Source organism: Polypterus senegalus, chromosome 15 (assembly GCF_016835505.1).
Source record: "Polypterus senegalus isolate Bchr_013 chromosome 15, ASM1683550v1, whole genome shotgun sequence".
Classification (NCBI taxonomy): Eukaryota; Metazoa; Chordata; class Cladistia; order Polypteriformes; family Polypteridae; genus Polypterus; species Polypterus senegalus.
Genome location: NC_053168.1, coordinates 54,358,878 through 54,382,479, shown reverse-complemented (window position 1 = coordinate 54,382,479; position 23,602 = coordinate 54,358,878). Strand labels below are relative to the sequence as shown.

The window sequence follows — 23,602 nt, the reverse complement described above, 5'->3', positions numbered from 1 at the left end:
GGAGAGCAGTGGCTTTCTCCTTGCAACCCTGGCATGCACACCATTGTTGTTCAGTGTTCTTCTGATAGTGGACTCATGAACATGAACATTAGCCAATGTGAGAGAGGCCTTCAGTTGCTTAGAGGTTACCCTGGAGTCCTTTGTGACCTTGCTGACTATTACATGCCTTGCTCTTGAAGCGATCTTTGTTGGTCGACCACTCCTGGGGAGGGTAACAGTGGACTTGAATTTCCTCCATTTGCACACAATCTGTCTGACTGTGGATTGATGGAGTCCAAACTCTTTGGAGATGGTTTTGTAACCTTTTCCAGCCTGATGAGCATCAACAACTCTTTTTCTGAGGTCCTCAGAAGTCTCCTTTGTTTGTGCCATGATACATTTCCACAAACATGTGTTGTGAAGAGCAGACTTTGATAGATCCCTGTTCTTTAAATAACACAGGGTGCCCACTCACATCTAACTGCTAAGAGTCCTGAATCTAAAAACTATATTTATATCAATCACACATGTCCATAATGTAGTTTAACTAAACACATTTTAAGTAATTTACTAGAAGCTTGTAATATCTTTTGGAAATGGACTTCAAGGACTACATGCTCCTACTGTGTGTTGCATACCCATTGGTTGTTCATAGTTTAGGCTTTATCACACCCTAGTATTGATGCTATAACATATTGTCAAACAACAAAAATACCTTTAATACAGTTTCTTGAACACCTTCATGTGTTTAGAGTTGACACTGTTCTAGTCACCCATGTATCCATTTGAAAAAGCCTCAGAATGGTGGTTAGCCCGTGCATATCCAAGCTTCATCAGTCTCTCTATTATAAAAAAAATCCTGGAAAGGAAAAGCAGGACGACAATATGTGTTCTTCCTGGAAGTTCTCAGAAGACACTTAAAAGACCTGCAAGACACAAACAATATCAAATAACACTCAGTCATGTAAAGGGACATAGCACACACAGATCCTGTACTCTCAGCACATATAAAGCCTATAAGGACAATGCGTTCTAGGTGAAATGTCAACGAAAGAAGAAGAAAGAGCAGCACGGAGAAAAGAGACCCAAAAGCATTGGAGAGAAAAAAAGGCAATTAAGAGATTATGAAAGCAGTGGAATTCGAAAGGCTCAAACAAACGATGGCGCGATACACATGCAGAGAAAGGTAAAGAATAGAAATAGAAAGAAGCATTTTTTGTTTTAAGTGACTGTTAGGTCCAATTGAGGGAGGGCGGAGTACAGCACGGAAGACTGATAGCTGCACGATGGCACCTCCTTAGCATGCGTTCAGCTGCACCCCACCCCTTGACAACACGAGCAGCATTACAGTGATCCCTTCTATATCGCACTTCGACTTTCGCGGCTTCACTCCATCGTGGATTTTAAATGTATGCATATTTAAATATACATCACAGATTTTTCGCTGGTTTGTGGATTTCTGCGGACAATGGGTCTTTTAATTTATGGTACATGCTTCTTCAGTTTGTTTACCCAGTTGGATTTCATACAAGGGACGCTATTGGCAGATGGCTGAGAAGCTACCCAGTCAGAGCACACATTACGTATTTAATAAAACTCCTCAATAATATACAATATGCTTCCCGCATGGTGCTTCGCACACTTTAAAGCTCTAACAGCCCGTATTGATTGTTGATTGTTTGCTTTTCTCTGTCTCTCTCACTTTCTCTGACATTCTCTGCTCCTGAAGGAAGGGGTGTGAGCAGAGGGGCTGTTTGCACAGAGGCTGTTTGCTTAGAAGATACAGACGCTCCTGTAAAAAATGCTGAAAGACTACCTTCACATTGATCCCTTCATTGTGTCCGCTTTATCGCGGGTGCTTTGTATACTTAAAAGCCCAACAGCCCTATTGATTTTTGATTGTTTACTTTACTCTCTCTCTCTGACATTCTCTGCTCCTGACTCGCACCTTGAAGAGGAAGATATGTTTGCATTCATTTAATTGTGAGAAAGAACTGTCATCTCTGTCTTGTCATGGAGCACAGTTTATACTTTTGACTAAAGGGTGTTATTTCATGTCTAGAGGTCTCTAATAATGTTAAAAAACGTATTTAGAAGGTCATAAACAGGTTTTCTATGCTCTAACAACGAAAATATTAGATTTATAAATGAAGAATCCTACTTCGCGGAAATTCATTTATCTGTCTGGAGCGGATTAACCGCTAAAAAAACGAGGGATTACTGTATAACTGTGCGGAGAATATTTATAAACAGTGTGGGAGAGTTTCAAAGGGCTTAAAATATATAAAAATAACCATACAAACATATGGTTTCTACTTTGCGGATTTTCACCTATTGCGGGGGGTTCTGGAACGCAACCCCAGCGATCGAGGAGGGATTACTGTATACCTTCTGAGAAAAAGAGATTTAACCATGCCCGGGGCTGGAAATAAATGACAAGTATTGTGTTTACAACATCACATGAGACAAGGCAGTGATACATCATTTAAAACAAGTCCGCGGACATCTAACATAGCAGTTGTTGGATTGCTGTTTGCAGACATGCTTCATGTGCTCCCAGCTCTTAAAACAACAACAACAGACAAGTAAAACACACAGCTCGCCAGCAGCAAAAAGCCTGCCAAAGATCAGAATGTTTCTCCTTAGCGTGCATTCAGCCAAACTAACCCTCGCCCTCCAACCCCTTCACAATGCGAGTGACAGAGATGCAAAGTGGCAAAAAGACAACTGCTGTACACAGGCAGAAAGCAGCGCGGAGAAAACAGGCTCAAAAGCATTGGAGAGACAAAAAAGAAAAAGAATAATCTAGGTGCAAATTCAGAAAGTAAGGAAAGTAATTATTACCCCAGAACAAGTGGAATTATAAAAAAGCACTTCTAATCCGAATGTTGGCGCTATACACATGCAGAGCAGGTTAGAGATTATGAAAGCAGTGGAATTCGAAAGGATCAAAAATAAAAAACATTGGTGCGATACACATATGGAGAAAGTTAAAGAATATGAAAGTAGGAAAATTAGAAAGTATAAAAAAAAGAAAGTACAGATCTCAGGAGCGCAAACAAATGGAAATTATTACTCGAAAAAGGGAAAGTAATCACCACGGACCAGGTGTCATTGAAACAAAAGCAGGAAAAAGCGAGGTCAGAAATAAAAGACAGAGTAGAAAACAAAGTAAAATGTCATAAAGAGCTTAAAAAACAAGGGGGCCAAACACATGCAGAGCAGGTTAGAGATAATGAAACATGGAATTCAAAAGACTCATAGAAACACATGCAGAGCAAGATGCAGAATATGAAAGCAGAAAGAAACAACAGTGTCAAAACAAACAAAGTAAACATCGCATTAGCGCGGAGAAACAACAAAAAAGCCAATAGAGATCCAATATATGGACATAGGTGATATGTCAGAAGTATGTAAATATTGTAAGGCTTTGAAGTTTAAGTCAAGAGAATTTCAGAAACGGAGTTTACCTCACATCCATTTACTGGTTATTTTGCAAAAAAAAATTATTAACTTTCTGATGATGTATATCGTTTTGTCTGTGCTGAAATTCCAAACAGAGAAACCTATCCTAAATTATGGTACAAAGTCATTAAACACAAGTCTCACAGACTTCATTTAAAAGATTCAGCACATTGGGACTCGAAAGATTCCAAATATTGATTTTACAGAAGTTCTGAAATAAAAGTGAAACTAATGAAATAGCAACAATTCAAAGAAAAAAAAAATCTTAAAAGTGTGTATCTGGAAAAACATAAATGGGGGTTGGCGAGTGAAGCAAGCAGGGGGCGAAGCTCCCTAGTTTTAAACAAGAACAAGCCTCCGATGAAATGCCAATCCATTATTCCATAAATCAAAAATTCTCAAAAATCTTTTTAACAGAGTGAATGCTGTATCTGTGATAAATGTCTTTATTTTTTTCTTTTAGATTTTGCAGGGATTGAATTTGAAAGTGCAAAGTGGAACAACAATTGCCTTGATTGGAGCCAGTGGCTGTGGAAAAAGTACAACAATTCAACTTCTACAACGATTCTATGACCCTCTAGGTGGAGAAGTATGGAAACTGCTTCTACAATTTATATTCTGTTTCAAGTTACATTTGTGTTGCAATCATAAATTTTAGCTTTATTTATGTTCTTTCATGAAATACAGTACTTTATGTATGCTATCTGTAATATTCATACATTTAAAAGTGTGAACTTATTATTCATTTATGTTTTCTTTTTAATCACCAACAATGAACATTTGATAGTTCATTAAAAGATCTTTACAGGCTGTCCTAGTAGTCTCATAAGCATGGCATTGTAAGTTTAGTTGGATTAACCACTGTAAGGACAAAAAAGAGAAAGAAGATAAAAGTACTGTGGTCCAGGAAGGTCCCGATTAAATGGCAGTGATGCTACAGTGTAAATGTTTACTGAGCTTCAGTGACCGAGGTTGGGTTGCTTATGTGGGCTGTCTGGCTCCAACAGTCACAGTCCATGTAATGAACACCGACTGCTGGTTGTGACATTTCTTTTATAGCCAAGTGACAGGTAGGATAACGGCTTCCAGTGTGGACAGAGGGCTCCATCTCTGTTAGAAGAGGAAGACAGGTTAGTATCTATACTTCTCCCCCATTTTTCCCCCAGTTTACCTTGTGAGTTGAGCTTCCCACACTCTCTTGTTGCAGGCTCCAGTGTGAATAATTTGAAAAAGTTAAAGTTAAATACAACAGAAATTATTTTTATTTGCAGGTCTCTAGATTCTAGTCTAATTTGATTTCCTTAAGTTACTAAGTCAAAGTTACATTTTTGATTTGTTTCATCTCAACATAGATTACTCTTGATGGACAAGACATTCGCACCCTTAATGTCAAATGGCTAAGGGAGAATATTGGCATAGTAAGTCAAGAACCAGTGCTTTTTGCCACAACCATTGCAGAAAATATACGATATGGCAGAGAAGATGCAACAGATGCAGAAATTGAGCAAGCAATTAAAGAGGCCAATGCCTATGATTTTATATCTAGGCTTCCTGATGTAAGTATCTTATCTTATGTAAATATCATAAAGGTGTTTGTATTTATTTTTACTCATAATCTTAAGTTTTATTCATGAATTTGTTTGGTCCTGTTTGGATAATGACAAGTCACTCCTTAGTTTTTTTCTCAGTGGATTCCGTACTTTTTACATTTGAGAATGCAGTGCACTTCTTCTGTTATAGTTTAACTTTGAAATATAAAACTCTTATTTTATAAGGAACGTACAAATCTCTGTTTTTCTGTTTTTTAGTAATCTAGAAATGTCTTTATGATTTTTTGGATTCTTTGATACAAATTTAAAACAACAACAATATTTAAGATGCCTCCAAATATTCAAAAATGCAAATACCAGAACACTCTATTTATAAATGTATAAGTTCCCTAACAGAATTTAAATGTCACTCTTCGTCACATTTTAAAGGGCTTAAACACCATGGTTGGGGAAAAAGGGGCACAGCTAAGTGGAGGACAGAAGCAGAGGATTGCCATTGCTCGGGCTATTGTCAAGAATCCAAAGATTCTTCTCTTGGATGAAGCAACCTCAGCCCTCGATAATCAGAGTGAATATATTGTCCAGACAGCTTTAGATAAGGTAAATAAAAACAAATTAAATCTCCTTACCACAGTGATTATACTAGGGTTGTCTGTGCTAAAGGGATGCAAATGTGTTTTGGCCTATAACTTGACTTTATTTTATTATACTACTTGGCGAGGGCAGCTGCTATATACAGATGTTAATGAAGTCGGGGGAAAGGTCCAAATGTTTTCATTTTAATGGGTGAGAAAGTTCCAATACATTTTATTATAGTATTGATTTAGAGGGTGATAGAACCCTTAAGAAACTAATAGGTAGTAACCCACAAGGCATCATAAAAGTTGGACAACCAAGAAAGCAGTGGATGTAGAAAGTGGAAGCGGATCTGTGAAAATTCCAACTGAAGAAATGGAGGGAAAAAAGCAAGAGACAAAGAGCAATGGGCATAATCATTAAGACAGTGGAATGAAAATAGATTTATATAATACAACACTTTCATACCTGTTGTAACAAAGCAAGGGCACTCTGGAGCAGACTTCTATGTTCAGGGACACATCAATGTAGTTCAGAATAGTGTTACGAATGGTAATTTATTAAACCAAAACTGTACATGGGAGGATAAAGGAAAAGAGAATACAAATACAAAGCAGGATATCAGAATAATAAATGTAAATGTCCTTCTGGCTTTTTCTTAACTTATTTGACTTAACTATATAGGCTCAGAGTGCTCCCCCCGTTCCAAAATTCAGTGGCCTCCTCTTCTTTCAAGTCTTAACTTCAATTCCACTCCCAACTTCAAGATCATTTAACTTCTTCTAATTCTGCTTCTTCTTTGTGTTTATGCTGGTTTTTACTCTGTTGGTGAATTCATCATTCTAGGCCTTTACATTCCAGCTCAAAAGTTAACTGTCCCATCATGGAGACATTGATTCTGAGTTTTTATGTCATTTATAGTCTTAACTGGAAGTGAGACAGCTTCAGCCTTAATTTCCTATTTCCCCAAGAGTTATTGCCATCCAGCCTATTATTACATTGGTAGTTATAATTATAAAGATTAAAAGGACAGATTAAGTATAGATATAGCCTGCTCTCTTTCTCCCCCCCCCTCTCTTTTTGCCTCCCCACGTGAGGCTAGAACCCATTTCACACAGTTCCAGTCCTCTGACATACCCAGAGACAGAGCACCTCCAAAGCAAATCAAGCCCACGCAGCAGCGTTTTAGGTTTAAAAATAAGAGATATCTATTACCAATGTAAGCAGGTGTTCATATCAGGAAATTTCAATAAAGTTAATTGATAGATTGTTTAAGGTAAGAGAAATTTGGTGGGTGGAGTAGAGAGAGAAAGATAGAAAAAAAAAACACAGAAGTGGTTTTTGTGTAGCTTAGTGCAGTATGTCCACAGTTGAGTTCTTAAAGAAATAAATATAACTGGCAAATAGTCCACAAAACTGGGGTGACCATCTCTTTGTGCCTTTCCACACATCGAACACTCAGTCGGCTACGCTACCGAGGTCGCCCAGAAGACAAGAAGAACCGACCAATTCTGGTAAGGAGAGTAGGGATTCTTAACACCTGCTCTTACACTGGTGGCAGCGGTGGTTGGTTAAGTTTGTGGACATTAATTTGCATTTCTATAGATGGCGTGGATATTACCACTATTGCTTGAGGACACTTTAGTAACTATTGGTGTCAGTTTTACAAGTTGAGCTACGTTCTTCACGCTACTCGCGCGTTTTTTTCTGAAACATGCCGGATGACGAGCAACAACCCGCTGTTATTCCGCAGCATAGGGATATCGCCGATACTGTGAATGCGCAACTGCCGCTTAGAGTCGAATTGCCTCCACCTTTCACCCTCGACGGAGTTAAGCCATTTACTTTGTGGATACAACGATTAGAAGTTGCTCTGGATGTTTCAGTAGTCTTAGAAAAGGCTAAGCTTCTCCCAACAAAACTCAGTGGCGCAGCGTTCTCAACTGGCAGAGCCTCTCCCGATGTAAAGGCTGACTATGCGCTGGCTAAAGCTAGTCTGAGCACCGTTTTGGAAGACACCAGTTTTGGCCACATTTCAAACGTACTTGAACGCTCGTCCTCGCAAACCCAAAAAACCACTAGAGGTTTATGCAGCAGACTTGACTAACCTAGTCGCTGAAGCTTTTCCACAATACACTGCTGACGCTTGGGACGAAGGTTCAAAACAATAGCAGGCAGACACCAATTCTAATAAGCAGAATCTTTTATTTCTGACTTCTTGGTGAGCAGAGCGCTTTTCCTTACAGAGAGAAAATGCAAGGAAGGCCCCGACAAAGGGGTTCAGCTGCATTTATAACAAAATCTTCAAAGAGAATGGTTAGAAAAAAAATAGATCAGTTCCATCCAAGGCCACAAAACATTCTTTACAAAATTTGTTGATTACAATGGAAATCATAAATTCTAGTCTTATATTTGGAATGAAGCTTATCAGAAAACTTGTCATATGTTTGGCATCTTAATTGGACAATAACCAGACATTGCGTGAGACAAGCCGGGGAGTGGCTGAGAGCTGCATTCCACAGCTTGGAAGCACACTTCTGTTAATAATAATACCTAGCCACACAGAGAACATGCAGATTTTCATACAGAAGCTAGCAATAGATTTTAAATTCCATTCCACATTCCCTTTTTAAACTTAAAAGTTTAAATAATAAGAGAGTTTAAGCTAACCCCTTTCGGACCTAAGTGAAAGCTCGTGTCCGAGACACTTTCCAAAAATAATCCTTCTAACATAGACTTTTGATTTCCCAAAGGAGTCTCTTTGACCGGTTTACTATTTTGCTTTCCCATAATGAATGGCACTGGACCACAGTAGAACAATTCAGCCCTCGCGGCGTTCTGCTCCCAGTCCTGTCCCACTCCCAGATTAGTACTCAAGTGGTTTCGTGTCCGTTGTTTAGCAGAATCGTACAACAATATTCAGCGTGGAGTCCGGAATACAAAATGTGCTTAACACCAATTCCTTTGTCAGACGCCTCCTATGTGCCAAACTGCTAGTGCAGGTCTCCGCCACAGAGCAACCCATAGAAGCAGGATTATGACCAGACGTTAGGAACAGAAAACTCGTCCACCCACTCAGTGTTATTCCCAGACACTCAATTCATATACTATGCTTTTCTTACTCCCATTCCCTATTTAATAGGAGTGTGCCACTCACCCTTTCTATCCCGCTTCCCAGGGAGTAACTTACTAACGTATTTGTAGTATCTTACACTGTCCCCGAGGGACCCAAGTATTATTCCCTATTTTCCAGTTACCATCCACTACGTTAGTGATACAGTATTTATTTTCCTTAACTTCCCATAAACCCTTCAAATCCCTGAGCTACTTCATTCACTCAATCGGACTCCCTCAGTCTACTCACCAAGAAATTCGTGACCTGCTAGGGAAATCCCAGTTGGTTCGACCTTAGATTCGGTCAGAGGAGGCCAGGGACTTCTCACGCAGGATACGTCCGAGGCAGGCCAGTCCTAATTTTGCCAGAGCTTGTCCTTCCGACCTCTGGACAATCCCGCTCGAGTCACCTGTCCGCTCCGCCCCATGTTCGCGCCAGAAAACTGTGGACTGAAGGTTCAAAACAATAGCAGGCAGACACCAATTCTAATAAGCAGAATCTTTTATTTCTGACTTCTTGGTGAGCAGAGCGCTTTTCCTTACAGAGAGAAAATGAAGGAAGGCCCCGACAAGGGGTTCAGCTGCATTTATAACAAAATCTTCAAAGAGAATGGTTAGAAAAAAAATAGATCAGTTCCATCCAAGGCCACAAAACATTCTTTACAAAATTTGTTGATTACAATGGAAATCATAAATTCTAGTCTTATATTTGGAATGAAGCTTATCAGAAAACTTGTCATATGTTTGGCATCTTAATTGGACCATAACCAGACATTGCGTGAGACAAGCCGGGGAGTGGCTGAGAGCTGCATTCCACAGCTTGGAAGCACACTTCTGTTAATAATAATACCTAGCCACACAGAGAACATGCAGATTTTCATACAGAAGCTAGCAATAGATTTTAAATTCCATTCCACATTCCCTCCTTTTTAAACTTAAAAGTTTAAATAATAAGAGAGTTTAAGCTAAACAGTCCAGGTCGAAAGAAGACTGGGAAGAGAATTGGGCCTGGGAAAGAAGATGCATGCGTTCTGTGTGGAGGAAATAAGCTTTAGTTTTTGAGGCAGTGAAGAACTTCTGGATAAAATAACGGATTAACGGAATAAGACAACAGCAAATCAAAAGAATAACAGTTAAAGCAACTAAAAGGGAAACAAAAATGGATTAGAACCATTGGCCCCAAGAGTCAAAAGTGGATATACTGTAAACCATTCATCAAGAAGGGCATCGATGCCTGAGTTTTCAACAAAAGTCAATCTGGAACGAGGCAGTTTTCCCTATTTGGAAAGTTAACGTGGGAAAGTCCCCATGTATTTGCTTCAATTGGTGAGCCCTTTGGTCACCACCTGTTTGTCCTTGTCCTAAAGTCAGATGGATAAAAAAAGGTTAGGACTAGCAAAGTTATGAATGCCATTTTTTGCATTGCGACATGTAAATCCAGGCGGGAAGTCCTTCGACTTTAACGGCGTGAGGTGTGGATAACAACACTTGGAATGGTCCCCTCCAGCGAGGTTGATGCCAGTGCTTCTTTCGGGTGTCTCTGACCAGTATCCAGGTTCCCAACTAAATCTGTGACTCCGTTGGTGGAGGACTAGTTCGCCAAGCCTGGTTAACCTGCTGTTGGACCTCCTTCAGGGATTCTCGGAGACCTGTAAGACTACGTTAAATTTTGACATAGTGCAAGCGTCTGCAGAATTGCTCTGCATATGTAGAGAAACCTACAGCTTCCCAATGTCTCTCGAAATCTTGAATCATGGCATCCTTTCCGCGTAGTCCAGGCCATGTGCGATTTTTGCCATACCTGGAAATGAAGCTTTTGGAAGGAAAGGTTTGTTATTTTGCTTGTGAGTCCAGACCCCATCAGAGAGGGATCCTTCTTCGGACCATTTTCTCTTTTCTCCGTCCGTGGCTGCACTCTGTAAAGAGATTTTGATTTTGATTATCAGCGTCTTTGTCATCTTTCTGTTGAAATAAAAAAATTGGTGTGTTATTGTAGGCAGCCTGTTCAGCAAAGTAATCAGCCAGGTCGTTTCCTTTGCTGACAGGGTCTTGTTTCCCAGTGTGGGCCTGGCATTTAACTATTGCCAGTCTTGATGGTTTTATTATAGCTTCGAGGAGGGATTCGACTAATTTCTGATGTTGGATGGGCTTACCAGTACTGGTTTTAAATCCCATTAATTTCCACAATGCTCCATGATCATGGCAGACTCCAAAAGCATACCTGGAATCTGTATAAATGCATTGTAATAAGTCCTTATTTTGTTTTGGAAAACGGTGATTAGTGCTTGGTGAAAAGTTTGAGGAAGAGTTTGATTGTCTCTGGCTTCTGTAAATGTTGTTAATAGGAGGGGAGCTAGCTGAGTGGAGAATTTCTTATAAAATTCTGCAGGTTAGCCATCAGGGCCTGCTGCTTTCCCACCTTGAAGTGACTTTATAGCATCTAGTAATTCTGATAACGCCAGAGGTTTATTGAGTTCCTCTGCACTAAAAGTGTCTATTTGTGGTATCTGTAATGTATCCAGAAATGCATTAGATTGTGTATTGTCTTCTTTAAACTCAGTAGTATATAAGGATTTATAGTAGTCTCTGAATGTGTGCATTATATTTTTGTGGTCGATGATTTTGTCTCCGTTTGTGTTGGTTATTACTGGGATTGCTTTGCGGACGTCTACTTACTTGTGAATTTGTTGAGCTAAAAGCTTATTAGCTTTCTCTCCATGTTCATAGTAATGATTTCTGGATTTATAAATTAGTTGTTCAGTTTCTTTAGTTGTCAAGAGGTTTAGTTCTGAATGCAGAGCCTGCCTTTTCCTATGTAGAGCCTCACTTGGTAGTCTAGCATGTTCTTTATCTATTTTAGTAATTCCGCTTTTTATCTCTGCTACTTTCTTGGTTTCTAATTTATTTCTGTGGGAAAGATATGAGATAATCTGTCCTCTTAAGAAGGCCTTAAGAGTTTTCCCAGAGTATTCCTGCAGAAATCTCTGAGGATGTATTTTTCTCTAGGAAGAAGCTGATTTGTTTGGATCTAAATTGTGTACAATTCTCGTGATGCTACAAATGAGACTCCTCTACGTATGAGAATTCCCACACCTCTAGTTTTCTTTGTAAAACTAGAATGGAACATTTGGCCAGTCCAGTCTTTTTGCACCCGGAAATGATCCTTGCTTAGTAAGTAGGTCTCCTGTAAAAATACTATTTTAGCGTTTAGACCTGTTAGGTGAGAGAGTACTTTCTTACTCTTTAATTCATCATTCAGGCCTTTAACATTCCAGCTCACAAAGTTAACTGTCCCATCATGGAGACATTGATTCTGAGTTTTTTATGTCATTTTATAGTCTTAACTGGAAGTGAGACAGCTTCAGCCTTAATTTCCTATTTCCCCAAGAGTTATTGCCATCCAGCCTATTATTACATTGGTAGTTATAATTATAAAGATTAAAAGGACAGATTAAGTATAGATATAGCCTGCTCTCTTTCTCCCCCCCCCTCTCTTTTTGCCTCCCCACGTGAGGCTAGAACCCATTTCACACAGTTCCAGTCCTCTGACATACCCAGAGACAGAGCACCTCCAAAGCAAATCAAGCCCCCACGCAGCAGCGTTTTAGGTTTAAAAATAAGAGATATCTATTACCAATGTAAGCAGGTGTTCATATCAGGAAATTTCAATAAAGTTAATTGATAGATTGTTTAAGGTAAGAGAAATTTGGTGGGTGGAGTAGAGAGAGAGAAAGATAGAAAAAAAAAACACAGAAGTGGTTTTTGTGTAGCTTAGTGCAGTATGTCCACAGTTGAGTTCTTAAAGAAATAAATATAACTGGCAAATAGTCCACAAAACTGGGGTGACCATCTCTTTGTGCCTTTCCACACATCGAACACTCAGTCGGCTACGCTACCGAGGTCGCCCGCAAGACAAGAAGAACCGACGCCGAATTCTGGTAAGGAGAGTAGAGGATTCTTAACACCTGCTCTTACACTGGTGGCAGCGGTGGTTGGTTAAGTTTGTGGACATTAATTTGCATTTCTATAGATGGCGTGGATATTACCACTATTGCTTGAGGACACTTTAGTAACTATTGGTGTCAGTTTTACAAGTTGAGCTACGTTCTTCACGCTACTGCGCGTTTTTTTTTTTTCTGAAACATGCCGGATGACGAGCAACAACCCGCTGTTATTCCGCAGCATAGGGATATCGCCGATACTGTGAATGCGCAACTGCCGTTTAGAGTCGAATTGCCTCCACCTTTCACCTGCGACGGAGTTAAGCCATTTACTTTGTGGATACAACGATTAGAAGTTGCTCTGGATGTTTCAGTAGCTCCGTTAGAAAAGGCTAAGCTTCTCCCAACAAAACTCAGTGGCGCAGCGTTCTCATACTGGCAGAGCCTCTCCCCCGATGTAAAGGCTGACTATGCGCTGGCTAAAGCTAGTCTGAGCACCGTTTTTGGAAGACACCAGTTTTTGGCCACATTTCAAACGTACTTGAACGCTCGTCCTCGCAAACCCAAAAAACCACTAGAGGTTTATGCAGCAGACTTGACTAACCTAGTCGCTGAAGCTTTTCCACAATACACTGCTGACGCTTGTGGACGAAGGTTCAAAACAATAGCAGGCAGACACCAATTCTAATAAGCAGAATCTTTTATTTCTGACTTCTTGGTGAGCAGAGCGGCTTTTCCTTACAGAGAGAAAATGCAAGGAAGGCCCCCGACAAGGGGGGTTCAGCTGCATTTATAACAAAATCTTCAAAGAGAATGGTTAGAAAAAAAATAGATCAGTTCCATCCAAGGCCACAAAACATTCTTTACAAAATTTGTTGATTACAATGGAAATCATAAATTCTAGTCTTATATTTGGAATGAAGCTTATCAGAAAACTTGTCATATGTTTGGCATCTTAATTGGACAATAACCAGACATTGCGTGAGACAAGCCGGGGAGTGGCTGAGAGCTGCATTCCACAGCTTGGAAGCACACTTCTGTTAATAATAATACCTAGCCACACAGAGAACATGCAGATTTTCATACAGAAGCTAGCAATAGATTTTAAATTCCATTCCACATTCCCCCCTTTTTAAACTTAAAAGTTTAAATAATAAGAGAGTTTAAGCTAACCCCCTTTCGGACCCAAGTGAAAGCTCGTGTCCGAGACACTTTCCAAAAATAATCCTTCTAACATAGACTTTTGATTTCCCAAAGGAGTCTCTTTGACCGGTTTACTATTTTGCTTTCCCATAATGAATGGCACTGGACCACAGTAGAACAATTCAGCCCTCGCGGCGTTCTGCTCCCAGTCCTGTCCCACTCCCAGATTAGTACTCAAGTGGTTTCGTGTCCGTTGTTTAGCAGAATCGTACAACAATATTCAGCGTGGAGTCCGGAATACAAAATGTGCTTAACACCAATTCCTTTGTCAGACGCCTCCTATGTGCCAAACTGCTAGTGCAGGTCTCCGCCACAGAGCAACCCATAGAAGCAGGATTATGACCAGACGTTAGGAACAGAAAACTCGTCCACCCACTCAGTGTTATTCCCAGACACTCAATTCATATACTATGCTTTTCTTACTCCCATTCCCCTATTTAATAGGAGTGTGCCACTCACCCCTTTCTATCCCGCTTCCCAGGGAGTAACTTACTAACGTACTTGTAGTATCTTACACTGTCCCCGGGGACCCAAGTATTATTCCCTATTTTCCAGTTACCATCCACTACGTTAGTGATACAGTATTTATTTTCCTTAACTTCCCATAAACCCTTCAAATCCCTGAGCTACTTCATTCACTCAATCGGACTCCCTCAGTCTACTCACCAAGAAATTCGTGACCTGCTAGGGAAATCCCAGTTGGTTCGACCTTCGTATTCGGTCAGAGGAGGCCAGGGACTTCTCACGCAGGATACGTCCGAGGCAGGCCAGTCCTAATTTTTGCCAGAGCTTGTCCTTCCGACCTCTGGACAATCCCGCTCGAGGAGTCACCTGTCCGTCTCCGCCCCATGTTCGGGCGCCAGAAAACTGTGGACGAAGGTTCAAAACAATAGCAGGCAGACACCAATTCTAATAAGCAGAATCTTTTATTTCTGACTTCTTGGTGAGCAGAGCGGCTTTTCCTTACAGAGAGAAAATGCAAGGAAGGCCCCCGACAAGGGGGGTTCAGCTGCATTTATAACAAAATCTTCAAAGAGAATGGTTAGAAAAAAAATAGATCAGTTCCATCCAAGGCCACAAAACATTCTTTACAAAATTTGTTGATTACAATGGAAATCATAAATTCTAGTCTTATATTTGGAATGAAGCTTATCAGAAAACTTGTCATATGTTTGGCATCTTAATTGGACCATAACCAGACATTGCGTGAGACAAGCCGGGGAGTGGCTGAGAGCTGCATTCCACAGCTTGGAAGCACACTTCTGTTAATAATAATACCTAGCCACACAGAGAACATGCAGATTTTCATACAGAAGCTAGCAATAGATTTTAAATTCCATTCCACATTCCCCCCTTTTTAAACTTAAAAGTTTAAATAATAAGAGAGTTTAAGCTAAACAGTCCAGGTCGAAAGAAGACTGGGAAGAGAATTGGGCCTGGGAAAGAAGATGCATGCGTTCTGTGTGGAGGAAATAAGCTTTAGTTTTTGAGGCAGTGAAGAACTTCTGGATAAAATAACGGATTAACGGAATAAGACAACAGCAAATCAAAAGAATAACAGTTAAAGCAACTAAAAGGGAAACAAAAATGGATTAGAACCATTGGCCCCAAGAGTCAAAAGTGGATATACTGTAAACCATTCATCAAGAAGGGCATCGATGCCTGAGTTTTCAACAAAAGTCAATCTGGAACGAGGCAGTTTTCCCTATTTGGAAAGTTAACGTGGGAAAGTCCCCATGTATTTGCTTCAATTGGTGAGCCCTTTGGTCACCACCTGTTTGTCCTTGTCCTAAAGTCAGATGGATAAAAAAAGGTTAGGACTAGCAAAGTTATGAATGCCATTTTTTGCATTGCGACATGTAAATCCAGGCGGGAAGTCCTTCGACTTTAACGGCGTGAGGTGTGGATAACAACACTTGGAATGGTCCCCTCCAGCGAGGTTGATGCCAGTGCTTCTTTCGGGTGTCTCTGACCAGTATCCAGGTTCCCAACTAAATCTGTGACTCCGTTGGTGGAGGACTAGTTCGCCAAGCCTGGTTAACCTGCTCTTGGACCTCCTTCAGGGATTCTCGGAGACCTGTAAGACTACGTTAAATTTTTGACATAGTGCACAGCGTCTGCAGAATTGCTCTGCATATGTAGAGAAACCTACAGCTTCCCAATGTCTCTCGAAATCTTGAATCATGGCATCCTTTCCGGCGTAGTCCAGGCCATGTGCGATTTTTGCCATACCTGGAAATGAAGCTTTTGGAAGGAAAGGTTTGTTATTTTGCTTGTGAGTCCAGACCCCATCAGAGAGGGATCCTTCTTCGGACCATTTTCTCTTTTCTCCGTCCGTGGCTGCACTCTGTAAAGAGATTATTTGATTATCAGCGTCTTTGTCATCTTTCTGTTGAAATAAAAAAATTGGTGTGTTATTGTAGGCAGCCTGTTCAGCAAAGTAATCAGCCAGGTCGTTTCCTTTGCTGACAGGGTCTTGTTTCCCAGTGTGGGCCTGGCATTTAACTATTGCCAGTCTTGATGGTTTTATTATAGCTTCGAGGAGGGATTCGACTAATTTCTGATGTTGGATGGGCTTACCAGTACTGGTTTTAAATCCCATTAATTTCCACAATGCTCCATGATCATGGCAGACTCCAAAAGCATACCTGGAATCTGTATAAATGGTTCAATTGTGACATTAGACAGAGTACAGAGTATATTTTGATAGTGTATTGCCCTAGCAGTAGTGAGATGTGAAGTTTTGGCCTGTACTAAAATGGAGTGTACGGCGTGAGGCACCTTTACTGTTAGGGGGCTCATGAGCACTATATCTGTACTGGCTAGCATGGCTTCTGTTGTGGCTGCTACTGCTCTGAGACAGGTTGGAAGTCCCTTAGCCACTGGATCCAATTTTTTCAAAAAATAGGCTATTGGCCTTTGTTTTTCTCCATGGAGCTGTGTTAGTACTGCATTCATATATCCCCCCTTTTCGCCCACGAACAAAGTGAACGGAAGAGAATAGTCAGGGAGCCCTAACGCTGGCGCAAAGAGTAATGCACTTTTTAAATCACATAGAGCCTTCTCAGCCTGCTTATTCCACTGTATGCGGCCAGAAAGAGGAAGGTCAGCAGTGTTAGCTAGATTTTGCAAAGGCTGTGCTCTTTCAGAAAAATTTAAAATCCATTGTGGACAGTAACCTAAAATGCCCAATACAGACATAACCTGTTGTTTTGTGACCGGTCTGGGCAGGTTTTGAATAGTGGTTATGCGGTCTTTTGACAGAGCTCTGGTACCACAAGTGATGTCATGCCCCAAATATTTGACAGTGGTTTGAACTAGCTGCAGCTTGGCCTTAGAAACCTTGTGCCCATTTTCTGCAAGATACTTGAGCAATAATTCCGTATCTTGTGTGCATGCTTTCTCTGTTTCACTACAGAGTAATAAATCGTCGACGTACTGTATCAATGCACTTCCCCTGTCAGGCCAGAAGCCTTCCAGGTTTTGAGCAAGCGCTTGGCGTATACACAAGGAGCCTCTGTATAACCTTGTGGCATAACGGTCCATGTCCAACGGCGGTTTTGAAAGGTAAAAGCAAACCAAAACTGAGGATCAGAATGTACAGGAATAGAAAAGAAAGCATTTGCTAAGTCAATAACTGAGAAATAACGTGCAGATGGAGGGATTGTAGACAGAATAGTGGAAGGATTAGGCACAATCGGTGCTCTAGGAAAGATAGCAGAATTGACTTGTCTGAGGTCTTGGACAAAGCGCCAAGAGCCATCAGCTTTCTTTACTGGCAAGATAGGAGAGTTTACAGGAGAATATTTAATAGGAATTATAGCCCCCTTTTCAACGAGATCTTTATGTACAGCAGCAATTCCGAGTTCAGCCTCGGGAGAGAGAGGATATTGCGCACGGTGAGGACGGAAGGAGGATTTTGGAAAGATTACTAGAGGTTCACAATTTGCTATTCTGCCAAAATCATTTTTCCCTTGAGACCACAGTGTATCAGGAATTGAAGAGAGCCATGGAATGCTTTCAGTTTGCAGTGAACATAAAGAGAGAGAGACGGGTGACACAGGGAACGAACGACTGGCAGATCAATCTGAATTACTACTTTAGTAACTAGATGGTCTGAGGTGTCAAAATACCTGGTGCAACGTACAGCCAATCAGTTCTATTTAGACATTTTTCAACCCAGTCCCCAATTTCAACCCAGCGAATGGTGTTAGATTTAGCCAGAGAGACATGGGGCACTGAACCACCTAGATAAAAATACTTTGTGAACATGTGAGGTGAACTGACGCAGCAGCTTTAGTAGATGAAACAAAAATACATGGAATGTGCAAAGTTTCAGGGCATGTGCTGGAGGAAAGAAAAGAGTCTACTTCAGCCGGGAAATATTGGGCAGTACAATGCAGGGTGTCCGGGACTTGTAAGTGGGGAAATAGGCATGAGGGGAAAGAATGAAGGGCTTTCAAGAGGAGGGTGTGCGGTGAGATGTCAAGAGTCCATGCAGCAAAAGAGGGCCTGGGGTGTGTAGTTTGGCATAGGAGCTTAGGAATGGAGCAGTAAAATCCTTGTTTAGTTAAAGAAATTGAGACTGACAATTTAGTCATAAGATCCCTTCCCAGCAAGTTCACAGGGCACAAATGATTTAACAGGAAACGATGAGTTAATGGAGAGCTGTCGGTGCTGAGTTGCACTTGCAGAGGCTTTGAAACTAGTAGCGTGTGTGGTTGTCCTGAAGCAGTGAGAACCTTCACAGTGTCTTTCGAGGCAGGGACCTCCAACAGCGATAAAGTGTAGCACGTAGCTCCTGTGTCCACAAGAAAGACAGTTTCTTTGCCGTTTACTATTAAAGTCAATAAAGGATCAGTATCAGCATGACGAGTAAGCAAAGGAAACTGGAAAAAGTGGCTGGTGGTCCCTGCTAATTCCTAGGACCAAGGAATGTCATTGGGCTCAGGGAGAGGGGTGGTGGAGGGCGCTTGTGTGGGCAGTTGCGTCTGAAATGTCCAAGTTCACTGCAGCCGTAACAGGCATATGACGCTGGCGTCTGCTCCGAAGGGTCAGGCATCTGAGCGAAAGGATTATTAGGGCTTGATAATTGGAACCCTCGTCCTCTCCCGCACCCTCGCCTTCCAAAGAAATTTCTGCGTCCCTCCCCTAGCGGATCAGTTCCACCAGTAGTAATTTATTTGTGCAGCCAACAGTTTGGTCTGTGTGTCTGACTCTTTTAATTTAGTCTGTCTCTCAGCATGCTCTGCATGACGCTTGACTTCCTCGAACGTAGTGCTTTCCCAGCCTAATGCAAGACGTGCGAACTTTGCTTTGAATATCACTTCTCAGTCCCGAGACAAAAGGAGGCACTGCAGCACGAATTCTATCGTTTTCATTGTCTAGCCCAGAGTGATTAGCCATCAGATCTTGCAACCGGTGAGCCCATTCATCCACTGTAAGGTCTTTTTTTCTGCTGAAATTAGTGACCAGTCTGTGCCCTTTTTATATTTTTCTGCCAGGGCTCCTTTCAAAGGCTCCCACTGGCCGAGGAAAGGACCTTCATTCCCGGGGCCTCGGGAAAGAGCTTCATTCCAACGCCAAGGGGCACCGTTAAGATCACCGTGATTTACAGTTGCCCATGTGGTGCCCAGCTTTCGGCGGAGTACCTGTGTCCACTCTGCAGCATTTGGTTTATACATGTCATCAAGCTGCTGTAACTGTTCAGTCCACCGACTGCTTTGGGGTCGGGCAGTTCAGACACCACATCCTTTAATTCTTCAATGTCCCAATTTCGGTGAATCATTGGTAGTGGGATTATTATTGCCTGGGGGTTGTGCGTAATCATGTCGAGGGTTGGGGACTTCAATGAGGGGGCAAGAGGATGTTGGGCCAGAAGGTTTAGGGGAGCCGAAGGTGGAAGTAAAACCGCCCATAGGTTTAGAGAGGAGGGTCTGACTTCTCGTGCGCTGGGAGACAGATGACTCTTCTGGTTTCTGCCATTGCAACCCAGTAGCACCTTGTGAATGATCTGAATCATCTTCCTCAGGGTCAATATGTGAGGACGGGTCATAATGATATTATTCATCGTAAAAACTTGCTCCAGATGCTTCGTCTTTTAACTGGGGTGCAGTTGGAGGAGGGGGTGCAGGAGGTGGAATCGGGGGAGTTTGGTAAGGAGGGGATGGACAGATTACGGGGTATAGGGGGTCTTTCTTTTCGGTCTTCTTTCTTTTACTTTCAGGCTTGGGCTCTGTCTCTACCTTCGTTTTCTGCAACGCTAGCAATAACTTTTCCTTTTCTTTCTGTGTTTTGACCTCAGCAGCCAGCAGCTCGTTACGCTTCTGCGCCGCTTGCAAGGTCCTATCCTTTATCACCAATTCCCATCTATCAAACACGTACATTCGATATGGACCTTTGTTACAACATCCTCGTGCATTTCTACATAATATTTTCCTTATTTCTTGTATTTCTGATATGTCCACAGTCCCATCTATTGGCCATCTGCCACCACTCTGTTTATTCCATTTTTTACATGTTTCTTAAATTGTAATCCGGTTTTCTTTTCTATTAATTTCCTAGGTGAACCCCCTTTCGGACCCAAGTGAAAGCTCGTGTCCGAGACACTTTCCAAAAATAATCCTTCTAACAGAGACTTTTGATTTCCCAAAGGAGTCTCTTTGACCGGTTTACTATTTTGCTTTCCCATAATGAATGGCACTGGACCACAGTAGAACAATTCAGCCCTCGCGGCGTTCTGCTCCCAGTCCTGTCCCACTCCCAGATTAGTACTCAAGTGGTTTCGTGTCCGTTGTTTAGCAGAATCGTACAACAATATTCAGCGTGGAGTCCGGAATACAAAATGTGCTTAACACCAATTCCTTTGTCAGACGCCTCCTATGTGCCAAACTGCTAGTGCAGGTCTCCACCACAGAGCAACCCATAGAAGCAGGATTATGACCAGACGTTAGGAACAGAAAACTCGTCCACCCACTCAGTGTTATTCCCAGACACTCAATTCATATACTATGCTTTTCTTACTCCCATTCCCCTATTTAATAGGAGTGTGCCACTCACCCCTTTCTATCCCGCTTCCCAGGGAGTAACTTACTAACGTACTTGTAGTATCTTACACTGTCCCCCGAGGGACCCAAGTATTATTCCCTATTTTCCAGTTACCATCCACTACGTTAGTGATACAGTATTTATTTTCCTTAACTTCCCATAAACCCTTCAAATCCCTGAGCTACTTCATTCACTCAATCGGACTCCCTCAGTCTACTCACCAAGAAATTCGTGACCTGCTAGGGAAATCCCAGTTGGTTCGACCTTCGTATTCGGTCAGAGGAGGCCAGGGACTTCTCACGCAGGATACGTCCGAGGCAGGCCAGTCCTAATTTTTGCCAGAGCTTGTCCTTCCGACCTCTGGACAATCCCGCTCGAGGAGTCACCTGTCCGTCTCCGCCCCATGTTCGGGCGCCAGAAAACTGTGGACGAAGGTTCAAAACAATAGCAGGCAGACACCAATTCTAATAAGCAGAATCTTTTATTTCTGACTTCTTGGTGAGCAGAGCGGCTTTTCCTTACAGAGAGAAAATGCAAGGAAGGCCCCCGACAAGGGGGGTTCAGCTGCATTTATAACAAAATCATTAAAGAGAATGGTTAGAAAAGAAATAGATCAGTTCCATCCAAGGCCACAGAACATTCTTTACAAAATTTGTTGATTACAACGGAAAGCATAAATTCTAGTCTTATATTTGGAATGAAGCTTATCAGAAAACTTGTCATATGTTTGGCATCTTAATTGGACCATAACCAGACACTGCTTGAGACAAGCCGGGGAGTGGCTGAGAGCTGCATTCCACAGCTGGAAGCACACTTCTGTTAATAATAATACCTAGCCACACAGAGAACATGCAGATTTTCATACAGAGGCTAGCAATAGATTTTAAATTCCATTCCACATGCTCAAAGTTGTGAAATTTTTAGACGGTTTGTGTCGGGATTAGATCCGTCTCTTCAACTAAAAATCCATGAGCAAGGCGCACTGACACTGGATGCTGCATTGAAAGTAGCAAGGCAATGTGAACGTGCTCAGTTAGCTCTCAGCATAGCTGCCCCGTCAAATGTCATGCCAGTGACTGTCACACAACACAATACAGACAGCCGTGCTGCTGATCCTATGACTGACTTAGTCGCTGCTATTGCTGATCTCCGAACTGACTTACATGACTTACAACAGTCTAATAAATGCTATACCGATGAGAGATTGGCCAAACTCACACAGCAGTTTTCTGACCTTAAACATGCAGTGAAAGAAATAAGGAGCACATCTCATGCCTGTGGAATGTCAGATCTTACCTGTTGCACTGGTCATCACTCAAAACAACAGAACTACCATCGGTGCCACTGTCAGGACTGGTACAATTCTACCAAAAATTCCTATGCAGGAAGAAATCACTCTTTCTATGATGACATCTCTACACCATCTTTCCGAGCTTCATCACCTCGTCGTTACACCTATTCTGATGATGACTGCTTTCCTCAAAATGGTGATCCCGGCTCTCGGCAACATTGAAGCCGCTCCCCAACCTCTCAGCATCCAAGGGTCTACTGTTTCCGAACAGATAACCATGATAATTTTTCTCCCTCCAGGTACTTTTATGATAATTCACCTGTCCGCTCACCTTCAGGTGAGCACAGAGCCCATGCTGCAATACATTCTTCTAACTCTGATTATAGTAACAGACCCCATAGAGCTCCTTCCCCATCCACAGGTCCCCTCTACAGACAAAATAGACCCTCCTCACCCACTATGTCACGCCACCGGAGACATACTTCAGATAGCTATCACACACCTCCCACAAGACGGGTGCATTTTTCCACACCAGACAACACTCTGTCTTCCTCTAAACATAGTCAGGGAAACTATTAGAAGCTAGTATTGAGGACCAAATGTCAGTTTCTAATCACATATTGGTCCACCCGCATAATGTTGATTCAAATGCACACATCAGCCCTACTCCATTTATACAACTCACAATAGCTGGAGCTGAACTCCATGCTTTAGTGGACACTGGCTCCGGTCTCTCGCTGATCACAGATGACTGCCGCAGATCTATTCCAACATTGTCTTCTCAGCCCATCAGTAAGACATTTGTCCTTGCTACCTCTGTAACTGGGCACTTCTTGGATATGTTGGGAACTATTACTGCCCCTGTACATATTGGAGACATTACTTTTTGTCATGTTTTTCATGTGGTGCGTTCTTCCAGCCACCCTGTGATTTTAGGATGGGACTTCCTAACCCAGCATCATGTGACCTTGAACCTGCCGCATGCACATTTGTCATTGTACGACACCACAGTGGCTCTCTCCTCCCCTCAACATCTTGTCCCTATACAGTGTGCCACCACTCTTGTCTCATCAGTGACTGTCCCAGCTTTGTCAGAAATTGCAATTGCAGTCTATGTTATGGGAAGCTGCATAGCTTCATCCCATGTCAATAATTTTATTGGCATTATAGAGCCGCACCACTCCCCTACGCTGTCATTAGCTGTCTCTAGAACATTAACATCAGTAAACAATGGCAGAGGCTTTGTCAGAGTTGTTAATCCATCCACAGACCCTGTTTCCCTCAGTGAAGGATGCCCTTTAGGCCAGCTGTTTTCTATCACAGGCCAGGGACACTAGGAATACACCTTAGTGTCAGCAGTTACTGCTAGTTATGCATCTAATGAAGCACTGCCACAGGTTGACATATCTGAAACAAATTTGTCTTCAGCAGAAGTA

The 23,602-nt window shown here is 41.9% G+C and overlaps 2 protein-coding genes across 2 annotated transcripts in view; both read left to right on the top strand.

Moving 5' to 3' along the window:
• The window catches only part of LOC120516095 (ATP-dependent translocase ABCB1-like), a 65,105-nt gene extending 57,861 nt beyond the window's left edge, over window positions 1–7,244 (top strand). Inside the window, exons 13-16 of the mRNA XM_039737554.1 lie at window positions 3,908–4,033; window positions 4,797–5,000; window positions 5,424–5,627; window positions 7,176–7,244. Coding sequence (XP_039593488.1) covers window positions 3,908–4,033; window positions 4,797–5,000; window positions 5,424–5,627; window positions 7,176–7,244 — 603 coding nt within the window. The remainder of the gene's footprint in view (window positions 1–3,907; window positions 4,034–4,796; window positions 5,001–5,423; window positions 5,628–7,175) is intronic.
• Window positions 1–23,602, top strand: part of LOC120516128 (ATP-dependent translocase ABCB1-like) — a 506,684-nt gene that overhangs the window by 417,106 nt on the left and 65,976 nt on the right. The gene's annotated exons all lie outside the window — the stretch shown is intronic.